This window comes from Arvicola amphibius, chromosome 8, assembly GCF_903992535.2.
Source record: "Arvicola amphibius chromosome 8, mArvAmp1.2, whole genome shotgun sequence".
Classification (NCBI taxonomy): Eukaryota; Metazoa; Chordata; class Mammalia; order Rodentia; family Cricetidae; genus Arvicola; species Arvicola amphibius.
This window is the reverse complement of record NC_052054.1, coordinates 14,460,048-14,473,835: the sequence shown is the minus strand read 5'-3', so window position 1 is coordinate 14,473,835 and position 13,788 is coordinate 14,460,048. Positions and strand designations below refer to the sequence as shown.

At 43.6% G+C, this 13,788-nt stretch overlaps 1 protein-coding gene across 6 annotated transcripts in view; it reads right to left on the bottom strand.

Annotated features, from left to right (window-relative positions):
* Nucleotides 1-13,788, bottom strand: part of Syne1 (spectrin repeat containing nuclear envelope protein 1) — a 467,607-nt gene that overhangs the window by 248,591 nt on the left and 205,228 nt on the right. For all 6 annotated transcript variants that reach the window (XM_042055521.1, XM_038339737.1, XM_038339735.1 and 3 more), the window contains 6 exons: nt 12,555-12,656; nt 10,044-10,247; nt 8,386-8,593; nt 7,097-7,209; nt 4,492-4,697; nt 3,734-3,889 (listed from right to left, as the gene is read on the bottom strand). In XM_042055521.1, the coding sequence (XP_041911455.1) occupies nt 3,734-3,889; nt 4,492-4,697; nt 7,097-7,209; nt 8,386-8,593; nt 10,044-10,247; nt 12,555-12,656 (989 nt within the window). The remainder of the gene's footprint in view (nt 1-3,733; nt 3,890-4,491; nt 4,698-7,096; nt 7,210-8,385; nt 8,594-10,043; nt 10,248-12,554; nt 12,657-13,788) is intronic.

Below are 13,788 nucleotides of genomic sequence, written 5' to 3'. Positions count from 1 at the left end.
CAGTATCCATACCAAACAGAGACAGGCAGATGATGTGTGCAGGACTCCCGTGCCTCTACTCCATGTCTTATTCCCTAACCTAATATTCCTGGCTCTACCCACAGGCCATCACTGTCTGGAAGTCAAGGTGACTAAATCCATCTCCATTTCCAGGACCTGACACAATGCTAGGCATTGTGGGACAGTGTGGGGTGGGGGAAGCTGCTTTCAAATGTCATCATAAGAGCCAGTGGGCTTCCGTGATGTACCTTGAGCACCATGGTCCTCACAGCTTGGAGCTATGTTAATTGGATCCAGAGAAAAGAACTCAAACCCTTGCATGACTTGGTTGTAATGTCCTGAGTTCATAGTGCAACTTGGCCAGCTGTGCTTTGTTTTGCTGCTGTTGATGTTTTTCCTTCTTTTAATTACAAATAGTTCGTGGCCATGTAAATGTATGGTGTCTAAAGCAATACTGTGGCTTATGAGCACAACGTGGGGTGATTGAATCAAGCCGGTTAATGGAGCCATCACCTCACATACTCCACATATTTTCCATGGTGGGAACATTTGAAATTATTTTCTTAGGGATTTTTAAAAATAGAACTTTCTATTTTTAGTTACATTTATGCAAGTCCAATCAACTACAACTGAAACAGAGCAAAGCAACAAAGCCCCATATCCTAGGAAGTGGGATTTTTGTACACTTGGCTCTCATTTCTTCATTCCCCTTTAGTTCAAAGCCTCTCTAACACCAGTCAAGGGAGCATGAACTTCTCAAGAGCACATTTATTGGAGAAAGTCTTGTGGCTTGGCAGGAACAAGATGTTTTTGTCCGAACTGTTGGGAAGTTGTGGAGGTAGCTCAGTTGGCAAAAGTGCCCATCATGCATGCAGGAGACCTGAGTTTTGATCTCCAGAACCCATGTAAAACTCTGGACATGTTGACACATGCCAGCAATCTCCATGCCAAGGATGCTGAGCCAGATGGGTCCCTAGAGTTCTCTGGCCATTTGCCCTAGAGAATACCTTAAAAACTGAAGGGGAGAATAACTTCTGTAGATAGCCATTGCTGACGTCTGTCCTCTACATGTATAAGTGCAGACATGCATAAACTACATACACACACACACACACACACACACACACACACACACACACACACCATACTAGGAAAAGAACATAATGTGTATGATCTATAACTGACTGTCTCTGAGTGACTCCTATTTGAACAGCGTCTTTTGAGTCACTCTGAGACACGGTTATCCAACATGACTCCCCCTCTGTAAGACACTGGAGAATTTGGAATCAATCTGCTTAGTGAGCAGGAAGGTGCATTACCTGATATAGCACACCTGTTAATAGTTATGTAATAACTAATATAAAACATTTCACTGCTACTACAAAATGGTTTTCTCAACAGATGGCAGACATTCCTGAACCAAAGGTCTTTATGCTTTTCCATGGGGTATGTCCCTCTAATATTTGAAAGACTGGGCACTTTATGACACACCCAGATGATTGGGAGAAGCAAGCAGCACACACTCAGGAAGCAGTAGGGTGGATTGACTAAGTGTGGTGGCGCACAGTCATAACCCCAGCATTTGGTAGACTGCAGTAAAGAGATGGTTGGTCAGAGGCCAGCCTGGTCTACATAGTAAGACTCCAAAAAGACTCCCAAAAGGAGGTGACAGCATGAGAATGTGACCGAGGAGAACTGTGTTGCTGCTATAAGTGGCCAGTTGGTAAGGAAAGACCTCAAGTCAAACAAAATAAAGGTCTTAGCATCTGGTCCTAGAATACCAGAGAGTGACACTTCAATAATTGTGTGTCTCTAAATGTTGCAAGTATTAGAAAAATAGTAAAGACCAGGCATGGTGGTGTGCACACTTATAATTCCAGGGCTGGGAGGTAGAGACAGGTGGATAGATGGTATCTCTAGGACTCACTAGTCGCCAGCCCGGTGTGCTTGATGAGTCGCTGATGAGTGAGAGACCTCCCAAAACAATGTCTAAGGAACAAGAGCTAAGGTTATTTTCTGGCTTCCGCATACACACATACCCATGCACACTTGGGCACTGATAAAGGGCAATTGGTGATGAGAGACACAGAAGACAATGAATTTGGTGTTGGGCCACTGCCTTCTGTGCAGTTTCAGAATAATGATGTCAGGAGAGATAGCGATAAAGGTCAACAGCAGCTGTGAAGAAATGGAGTCGAGAACAGAGGTCATTTACGATGTCTGCATGCAAGGCAGGTGTGGGCTTGGTCGAATTATATTGTAACTATGTAAGGTTCAAGATTTGGAAAGCAAAATAAGCCTTATTTTCAGGAAATTAGTAAAAGTGATGTTATCATTTTCTTAATTCTGTCAACATTGTCTATTTTTTTTTCTAGATAATGTGAATGTGAGGTGGTAAGAAATAAAATCCCTGAAAGGTGCCCAGAGATAGAACCAAAGCATTCCAGGGGCATGTCTCAATAGTTATCAAATTCAGTAGCAGCAAGTACTGTGCCCATGGGGACTTTATCCTTTGGTTCCACATCTGCAGATTTGGCCAGCAATATAGTGAATATATATTTCAAATATTCGTGTCTGTATTGAGCGAACACAGACTTCTCTCTTTCTCACTATTCGTTGAACAACAGCACGACAGCTACTTCTACAACATCTACTTTTCACTCCACTGTAAGCAATCGAGAGCCGATTCCAGCCATGGGAAGACATAAGCAGGTTAGATGATGCAACACCCCAGTTTATGTAATCGTGTGCTCATGGATCTTGATCTCCACTGGGGTCCTGGACACAGCTCCACAGACACTACAGCATGATTTTAGTCATGATACACGCTTGCTGTACCATGTTTACCCGGTTGTTCTTTAAGACAATGAACGCTGGCATGTTTGATTATAAATAGGACACAGTGAAAATAAAGATGGAGTATGGTCCAAATTGTTTTTTCATGGTCATTTTTTCTCAGGTTCTAAGTTCATTGATTTGTTTGATTAAGCAGAGTAGACCCTGCCATTTTCTGCTTTATATAGATTAGTATTGCCCTTCTGGAGGGTCACTGAGGAGCCCTTGCTTTAGGTCAAGCTGCACTTCCTGGTAGGAAGCCTTTTACCTTAGGTTAGAGAGGCAGAAAGGGAAAGTGTTAGGGGTGGAGCAAGAATATAAGGAACAAAACACTGGCAATGGCGGTGGTGTCAAAAGATAAGGGGACTCTGTCCAGGAGAGGTGCCAGGGCAGAAATGAAGAGATATTGCAAAGGAGCTGAATGAACGGAGGGCGAGACCTAGTGGCCACAGCTCTCATTACACTATCAGTATTGTAAGGACGAGGGCTGGAAGCTACCATGTGTGAAGAAATGAATGGGAGTCGGGGTTCCCAGCTGTGTTTTTCTCAATGTGGCTTTGTAGTTTTCTTATGTGTGCTTCTTCTGGCAGTAATCAACACAAGCTAATGCCAGGAAGGAAAGCTCAGGACTCTTAATAAAATCTCTAAAAGCTAAGCTGAAGTCAGGGAGAAAAGAAAGCAAACAAGAATATACACTATTTACTTATCTCTGCCCATGCTTTCTGTAGAATACCACACAGCCGTGAAGAATGCAGCCTGGTAGCTGAGCTATTCAGGAACAGAAGAAATCGCCCCCAACAAACCAGTAAAAAAATCAACCAGCAATCAAGTCTGCAACTAACTGACCGACCGAAAAGATGTCGGCAAATTAATTACCCACTCCATTTCTGCCCCGTACCTGGCGGCCAAGAGTTCTCCCAGGAACATCTCAGCTTTATGGACTTCGTTCTTCTTCTCGGACATATGCTGTTTACTCTCCCCCAGGTTTTCTGTGCTTAACTTTTCCTCCATCTCATGGATCCACAAGCTCAGCTTTCTGTGCTGATCCTCAAAGCTAAAGAAAAGAAAACCGCCTTAGAGAAATCTTCGTGTGTCTACTACTATCTCTATAGCTAGGTTACAGTCTCTTCTTGTGGCAATGAAGGCCTCATGGACTTTCAGTTTACAGAGAAAATTCAGCAAGAAACTTCCTGAAATGATCAGACTGTCACAAAGGAGACAGTGTGTGTGTGTGTGTGTGTGTGTGTGTGTGTGTGTGTGTGTGTGGTGTGTGAACTGAGTGGACTCTAGATCCCTGAAATCCAATAGCTATTTGCTACCAAGATTATCCCAGCAGACATGAACACAGGCGGGAAAAACTGTTTCTAATACCCCGAGTTACCCAAATTGACTGAAATGGCACACAGCCAAGGCATTTGTAATTACCAGGGGATACAAGTCCTTGGCTTTGTTCCTACACAGGAAACAAAGCCAAATGAAACTTTCAGAAGCTGTCATCGGTTATTTTATTAACCTGTGAGGAAGGCAGGCCAATATTCATTATAATTGAAACTCAGAGTTCAAGTACGATTGTGCCTTCCCACGAATTGTTCCCATTAAGTTTTTGAAAAACGCTTTCTGTGTATAGTGAAAGCCACAGCTCTTTCCACAACCTACCTCCCCAGCTCTGAAACACAGTCCTGGAGAGCCTGCTTGTCTTTAAGGCACTGCTTCAGAAAAGCTTGGAACTCTTCATTGGCTTTTGTGATTTGCTCCTGGATGCTGCTAACAGTTTGCTTGGGCAGGTGTGCGTACAGAGTTTGTCCTTCCTCCGTTACGGCATCCAGCTTGCTCTGCCCATCACTGACTGAATCCAGGATACCCTGGAAGTCGAAGTAATAGAGATATCTGCTATTATAAATGAGATGCTTCATTACAATGCTGACCTGAGGGAATGAGGTAAGTGTCAAGCAAAGCTTAGTCTACTGCGAAAAGGTCTAAGGAGATGAAATGAGAAGTATGCATGCGGTGGATAAAAATTAAGGCTCCTAATTGAGGCAGTGCAAGGCAGGACAGCAATGGGAACTGAGGAGAAACCAAGAGCAGTGAACTGGAAAAGAGGAGTTTCTCATGAGGGTCCCGTTCTCAGTGTTCTGTTCTTAATGCCCCAGTCCCCTAGCTCCACTCCCATCTCCTCACTGGCTGGCATAGCAGTCTGCCGACCAGATGGCCACTCTGCCTGTTCCCTCTCTTCTCTCGTCTACTTTGCACAAAGTCTAGTCCTCAGGATGGACCTTTCTTTCTTTACACGCACCTCTTGCTCAGAAGATCTATGCCTGGGCTTCCACAGAGCAAGGGAAGCCCAGAACCTAATGCTGTTCATGTCTCCAAAACTCCAGAACGTTCCTTCAACTGTCACCTGAATATTTCTGTGTGGAATTCTACAATATGGAAGACAATTCTCCTCTGAATTTACCATGCCTCTTAGAAAACCAGACCTGTACATGAAACAATAACCTGGCTTCCGACAGAGTGGGCTATTGACAGTATTCTATCACCCAATGGGTCGTACCATTCTCATGTTCCTAACAGAAATTCTTTTGGATAGTTGTCTCATGGAGTACAGGCTGGCCTCTTATGTCAGCACCGAGTGCCAGGATCACAGGTTTGCACCACCACACCAGCCCCCATGCATTTTTAAAAATAAACATTGGAGCTAGGTGTGGGGCTGCATGTCTTTAATCTCAGCACTCTGAAGAAGAGGCAAGTGGTTCTCTGTGAGTTCAAGACTAGCCTGGTCTATACAATAAGTTCTAGGACAGTTAAGGTTGTTATACAGAGAGAACCCATCTCAAAAAACAAACAAACAAAATTCCCCAAAACCAAAAACATAAAATGAAGAAAATAAAATAAAAACAAGAAAATCAAACAAATAAAACCTAATAAACATTGGTTTTGTAATACTTAGACTTGTGCTCTATTCAGAAAAATGCCTGTGAAACCCTGGAAAAAAATCTCACTTGAAGATATTCTTCTGAAGGTTCATCTTGAATTGTGCTTTGCAATAGCCATCTTCCCAAATGCATATATTTTCTTCAGTCAGTAAAACCTAAAATAGCCTGTAATAGCCATTACTCTGGTTTGAATACATTTCTACATATAGGCCCCAAATTTAAACAAAACAAAACAAAACACGAGGTATGTTTTTTCCTTAAAAAAGAAGACAACAAACAACTCCCCAAAGCTCCCCAATAGTTTTAGAAAATATTAATGATTTTACTGCCATAAAAGTTAAAATATCTGCGTGGTGGTGGTGCTCACCTTTAATTTCAGCACTCTGGAGGCAGAGAAAGGCAGATCTCTTTGAGTTTGAGGTTAGCGTGGTCTACAGACTGAGTTCCAGGTCAGTCAGGGCTACAAAGAAAAACCCTATCTCAAAGAACTAAAAATAATATATAAATTTTCATTTTGAATGACTTTTAAAGAATGGCCAGTGGGTTAAAAACAAGATCTAGACAGTTCCAAGCTTGCTTTTGTTTTTTTCTGTGACTTTCCTTGTTTCCTAACACCTTCTCATTCAACAGCCCAACTCCATAATTGGAAGAAAAAAAGATAGACCAAAATAAGAAGGCTCAGGCAATGAGACAGGAGGAAGCAGCCTGGGTCAGGCCCAAGGCAGTGAGTGTGACTAGGAAAGAAGGACATTAGCATCACAGCATTCACATCAACATCATGGAATCTACATCAGCATCACAGAATCCACATCAGTATCATGGTATCCATATCAGCATCATGACATCCATATCAGCATCATGATATCCACATCAGCATCATGGTATCCATATCAGCATCACAGCATCCACATCAGCATCATGACATCTATATCAGCATCACAGCATCCACATCAGCATCATGATATCCACATCAGCATCAGGTATCCATATCAGCATCATGACTTTCACATCAGCATCACAGCATCCACATCAACATCATGACATCTACATCAGCATCACAGCATCCACATTAGCATCATGGCATCCACATCAGCATCATAGCATCTACATCAGCATCATGGTATTCACATCAGCATCATGATATCCACATCAGCATCATGGTATCCACATCAGCACCATGGTATCCATATCAGCATCATGGTATCCCATCAGCATCACGGTATCCACATCAGCATCACAGTATCCACATCAGCATCATGGTATTCATAACAGCATCATGGCATCCCATCAGCATCACGGTATCCATATCAACATCATAGCATCCATACCTGAAGATCCTGGAGCCTGGCTTCTAGAATTTGGCTATCACCAGTTAGATCAGAAGAGTTTCTGGCTGCTGTTTTTGCTCCTGAAAACCATTCTTGAAATTCCTGCATAGAATCTTTTGGAAACAAATAAAAGGAGAGATAAATCTAAAATGCTGAGTGTCTTCCTAGGACTGTCACAATAAATTATGGCTGTTTCCAACCCATTTCATCCTGCTTTTAAAAATACTCCAAAAAGAGAACAATAAGATAGAAAATATAATGTGATTTACAGTCATGAGTATTTATGGTAGGGTGGAGAAGTTCCCTCACAGAGACTGAAAAGTAATAAAATACTTGGAATGTTTGACTTCCTTTTATTTGGGGAAAGAATTTGTAAGAATGCCAGGAGAAACATGCTCAAGAGTGCTTAAGACGTGTGTGCACATGTATGTGTTTGCATGTGCATGTGTGTCCACATGTTGTGTGTTTGCATGTGCTTTTGTGTGCATGTGTGTGGAGGCCAGAAGTCTGCATCAGTTGTCTTCCTCGGTTTCCATCCATCTTTGTTTGCTGAGATGGGGTCTTTCACTGACCTGGGGTTCAGGATTCGATCAGACTTATTGGCTAGTGCACTGAAGGTGTTTAGCCATCTCTGCCTTCCCAGCACTAGGAATACAGATATATGCCACCAGAGACAGCTTTTTGTGTACTTGCAGGGGATCCAGACTCAGCTCCCCGTGCTTCAACAGCAAGCTACTTACTCATAAGTCCTCTCCCCATCCCTGAAAGAAATATTGCCTTTATGGTCACTTCCCTGTTTTACTACTTTGACTTAGAAAGCCACTATGCCCCCACATCAGAGTGGAACAAAGATTCTCAGAATAGAGGCAGGGAGAGGGAATTTTCTGGACCATATGGCTTCCATTGCTACGGCCTCTCCCAACATCCATGTTTACAGCAATGACTCATCCTAGCGTGAACAAGTGTCCTTAGCTATTTGGGTAGCAGTTGCTGACCTCTTGAACAGAGGTGGTTCTTCATGTGCATAAGCTCTTATATGGAAGATTCAGGTTAAGGTCAGAATAATCAAGATGGGTAGACTCCTGTTCTCTCAAAGAGAATGGGAAAACATTCTTTGAGAGGTTAGAGCTCCTGGAACAGAACGGTTACTCAATCTCAGAGCATGAACGGATTTAAAACACTAATCAGACTTGAAGGTTTGCTCAAACTTTTACTGGCAGTTTCTGACTAGCCTTTGGTCCAAACAACCTCTCATAAGCAGTGATTCAGACTAAAGCCCTTCTACTCACCACTGAAGTGTTTTTCCAGAGACTCCTGCATGCTGGCCTGAGTTTGGGAGCATAGCTGGCTCGTGGCTTCATGTTTCTTTATTAGCCCAGTCATTGCCCTGCCCAGGCTCTCCAACTCCACTGAGTGGTACTTCCGGCATAGACCGTTGAGATTTTCTTGGGTGGAGCTGATGTTCTTTTGTTGACTTTGAAGTTCTTTTTGTATGTCCTATGTGGTAAAAGCACACTGTGAATATACTCTGCAGGACGCTTATCCCATTCAAAAGAAATAATATCATTATTTCACTCTGGTATTTTTTAAAATCTGAAATTAACGATGTAGAAACCCCCTCAGTTGTGTGTATTCGTGGATGGGATTTAAAAGAATCTTTTAGCCTGGCAGTGGTGGTGCATGCCTTTAATCCCAGCACTTGGGAGGCAGAAACAAGGTCTCTCATTGGTCTGGAGGTCATCTTATTTATTTAAGACAGGGTCTGTGGTTGAACTGACTCAACTAGGCTGTCCAAGGCCTTACCTGCCTCCATCCACAGCACTAAGGTTACAATTTTGAATCAAATACACAGTATATTTTAGAGGTTAGTTTACATCCTCGGGCTTATCCAGCAAGCAGGTTACCAACTGAGCTATCTCTCAGTCCTGTATTGACTCTTTAATGAAATATGCCAGTCCCACTTGGTAACAAACAGCTATTAGCAAGTGGTTAGAATCTGGGCACGCACATGCACACACGCGCAATTTGTTTAAAGCTCTATGTCCTTATCTATAGCTTAGTATAAAACTATGCTAAGGAAGAGCAGGGCCAGGGCTGGAGAAATGGCTCAGTGGTTAGTGTCCATGCTGCTCTCTCAGAAGACCCAGTTTTGTTCCCAACACTCAGGTTGGGTGGCTAACAAAAACCTGTAACTCGTACTCTAAGCCCTCTTCTGTACTCTTCTATACACTCTGGGTACCTGGATTCACACGTGAAGAAACACACACCCACACCCACACACACAAACAGACACCACACACACACACACACACACACACACCCACACACCCACACACACCCCCCACACACAGACACCACACACACACACACACACACACACACACACACATATACACACACCACACACACGAAGAGAAAACGATCTTTTTCAAAAGAACAATGTTGAAAAGTCAATACAATATGCATGCTGTACAAACACTTGAGCAGGGTTGTCATCTGTTAACATGAAGAGAGGACGTAGGATGATTTCCTTACTTAAAGAAAACCACAACATTCTACAGATGAAAGTGTTCAAATTAAACACAAAGATAATTAAGTGATGATAAATCATTTGAGGCTCAAACTTAAAAATTGATACAAAGTCAGACAGGCTCCCCATTGTCTTCACCCTTTTACAAAAAAATGCACACGCACACACACACACACACACACACACACACACGCACACACGCACACATACACACATGTAACTGGCAGGCAGGGCAGACAGCAATGCATTCTGTCAACTTTTTACCCATCTTTTACTTTCTGATGCTTTCATTTACTTCTCATGCCACTAACTCTGCTGGGAGGCTGAAAGCAGACATTATGTGTTCATCACAGTCACAAACTAGGAGAATAACTTTAGACTTCAGGTAGAAACACTGACGTTTAGTTTTTGTCTTACCTTGACTTTCTTCAGCCCTTCGCAAGTCCCAGTTTGGGCACACCTGGCCAGCGATTCTTCCACGTTGATCAGCCACGCTGTTATGTCCTTGACAAACCTCTCCACTTGGGTACTCTGAGCTGTGAAATCCTTCAGGGTTCCCTTTGCTTCCTCGGTGGTTTCTTTGGCGTGCTCCAGTTTCTGCCGTAAGTCTGCTTCTATAAACTAAATATAAAGCAAGTGTTCGTGAAAGTCTGGGAGGACCAAAAACACACTCACCCGCCTGGAATTCTGTTTACGTGTAACCCCATCGAGAACACATTAGGCTCACCATGGAAGCCTCTCCAGTACTAATAGCTTTTCCCAGGATGGAAAACCAGGGAGTGTGGGTTGCCAAACACATTGAGTGAAGGCAAAGAGCAGGGCTGCAGCTAACTCTGGACTTCAATAGAGTGTGGTTTGGATGGAGGTTCCAGGGAAGGGAAGAGCATATCCTAAAAGCAAAGCTGGACCAAAAGCCTGCTGTTAATTCTCCACAGGAACAGTCACACAGGACTGCCTGGATGTGATGACTGGAGGAACCCCGCCATAAGGTTTAATGGTGAACCAATTTTATCCCGTAAGATTGCAGTAGGGTTATTTTCTTTCTTCTCCTAGGATGAGGTATTTCAGGGAAGCTGAGTTTTGTGGCTCCCGAGTTAATAAAGGGAATTACAACTACTCTAAACTGAAAAAGGTCTTAATCCCACATCTCAAAGATCAGCGCTGTCTGGCAAAATCATCAAACATAAAGGTTTGATGTCTTTTCTTAACTCCCAGATCAGAGCAGCTGTAAGCAAGGAGCTAAGAACCTCCTTTCTTTCTTCTTGCTTTGCCACGCTTCCATTCCTGCTTGGCACAGCTGTAGGATCCACAAGCCTGGACGAGAGGGAGGTGGGTGAGGTATTCTGAACTGAAGACTCATGGGTGAGCTTGAGCTGTCTCTCATAACCTCACTTCTCTAGGTTTATGGGTCCTCTGGGAGGGAGATGCCCTCATTGCTGGACCCTAGCTGAAATCCCTAGATGAGCCTGTACATTCTATACTGCCTCTTCATTCTGCCCTTTCTATGCCCAAGGCATCTCTGCATCCATCCCCTGGAGAGAGCCCTTAGAGAACTTAGCTGCCCTCATGCTGTGGGGTCAAAGAGCGGTCTCTTCCTTTACTCATAACTGCCAGGCTGAGGCCACATAATGGTACTCACCCCCCATCCCCCCACTTTGCCCATCTCATCTGCTGCTGAGATGCAGGTTACCCATGCAAGCATTTACTCTTTGGCAAATACATCAGAAATCAGCCAGCCTGCCTGGCAGGGGTTTAGAAGCCAGATGTCGGTGACTGCCAACTGTAGGCGACAAATGAAGCTGTCCCCTGAACAGTGTCACAGAAATTCTTCTACCTATACTAGAGGACAGCCGGGCGGTGGTGGCGCACGCCTTTAATCCCAGCACTCGGGAGGCAGAGGCAGGCGGATCTCTGAGTTCGAGGCCAGCCTGGTCTACAAGAGCTAGTTCCAGGACAGGCTCTAGAAACTACAGGGAAACCCTGTCTTGAAAAAAAAAAAACAAACAAACCTATACTAGAGGACAGTAAAGACATCTCACGTGTCTTCCTCGGGGTGGGGCGTGAGTAGGGTGAAAGAGGAGAAACACACAACAGGAGCTCACACCCCAAAGCCTTGCTCCAGCCTTGCTCTGCAATAGCTTATTGCCCTCTGCTGTCCCAAATATATGCGGCAGTCATCAGCATCCCTTCTTCTCAACTGTGACCATGACTGCCGCTTCCTTGGCTTCCTGCGAAGCATCCAGCACTCCCATCCATGCCTAGGATCAGCACCAAGCATGGCTAAGTCAGTTAGAGAGAGAATCAAGGACAATGAAGAAGAAAAATAAAACATGAACACCTCGAAAAGAAAGGAAGCAAGATATCCCAGAGACTTCAACCAGGAGCTGGTGAGGTGTCAGCCAATGCATACCAACCACAGTGAGTGCTTCTGGGGCTCGGGCATAAGGGAAGCCCAGGTTCCCTGTCCAACCCAGTTCCTTCCTGATCTGCTTCATGGTTCCTGGGACTGGAATCATTGACAAGGCCATGAACGGACACTGGCAATCCTAGCCCTGTCCCCTAGCCCAGTTATGATGTAAACGGGTTAGCACATTATTAGTAAGAACACTTATTGGGGGGGGGGTCTATTCCTGTCTAAACATAAAATGCACAAAGACACAATCAGGCTGTTAATGCATCCACAATTCTGTAAGGAAAAGAGAACTACCCTTATGATATTTGGAAAGCAAATATGCAACAAATATTGACACAAATCATTTTACTGATGCTAATGTTTAACCCCTGTATATGCTGGCTAAGAATTATGGTGATACAGACATATACACACGTGTACAGGCACACACACACACATATTCATTTTGTATTCTGGGAGTGAAGATGTGATTGGCTGTTACGTGGTATTTACTACAAAAATCATCTTTTGCTTACCTGAAGGTCTGTGGGTGTTTCTGGGTTTTTCGTTAGTTCTTTAAGGTCATTGATTTTGGAATGCAGTTCTTCCAATTTCAAGGCTTTGTTTCTAACTTCAGACTATGAAAGTAAAGACACAGGGGAAAGGCATCATGAATCCAAAGACCAACCGACTACACTTGGCATCATATGCGGAGAGCTAACGGTCATGATGCCATCTTGAAGCAGTATTTAGAAGATCTGCTCAACTTTTTCACTAGTGTGGAAACTATTACCATTAAAGTTCACTTTGAATAAGAGAGTATGTGGGAATCTCTCTCTTCTCACCCTCTTATTGGAATAAAATCCCTGGAAAAAATGAAACACTAACCAAAAGCATTGAGTCAGTGAAAATGTCCACTAGGCTGCCATTTATTCATTAGCAGTGTTATTACCAGTTACTATGGCAACGCTAAAGTCTTACAGAAGCAAGCTAAAACAAATGCACACCAGGACTGCTCAGCGACTATCAACAGCACACAGAAGGCACACTTCAAATAAATATTTACAAGACCTTGAAGCAGAAATAATTTTGGCATTTGCTATTTTACCTACCCCTCCCCCTTTCAGTCAACAATTAACATACAAACAAATACCAAACCAAGAATCATTATTGAGCAAAGATGCTTATAAACTTCACAGTTCTGAGTCGCAAAAGAATGTTTAATAAGAGAGCTCTCTCAGCTTGAGAAACAACCTAGTGTTTGGGACAACAGAATTTCCAATGGCTTGAGCTCAGAAAGCAATTTCTTGTACAATATGGAACTCACTCTGGGCTTGGTGGCTTTTTACAGAACCAGCTGGGTGTTTAGGGAACTCACCTACTGACCCACACTCACTTAGAGCATGGTGTGAAGAAAGGGCTGGCAGAAGGAAGAACAGAGCCAGGTTCTGAGATGGTTCCAGTGCACTGATTTAGTAACCGACATATCACAGGGTCAGCAACAAAAAGCCCATCTTTGGGAGACTGAACCTTGCCACACCAAATAAATGTTTGAGGCACACAGATAGCCAAGTTTCTGCAGTCAGCACAAGAAGGCTGATTTGACAACAGCCTGTCCTATGAGAACTCATGCTGCAGTATTTACCATCATTGCAGGTTCTAAGCATGGTGTCACCATCCTTGTGGAGCAGGAAGACACACCATAGAATAGCACAGCATCCCATGGCGTCTGTGTCTGCTGCAGATGTATCAGGCATCAAGAATTCAAGG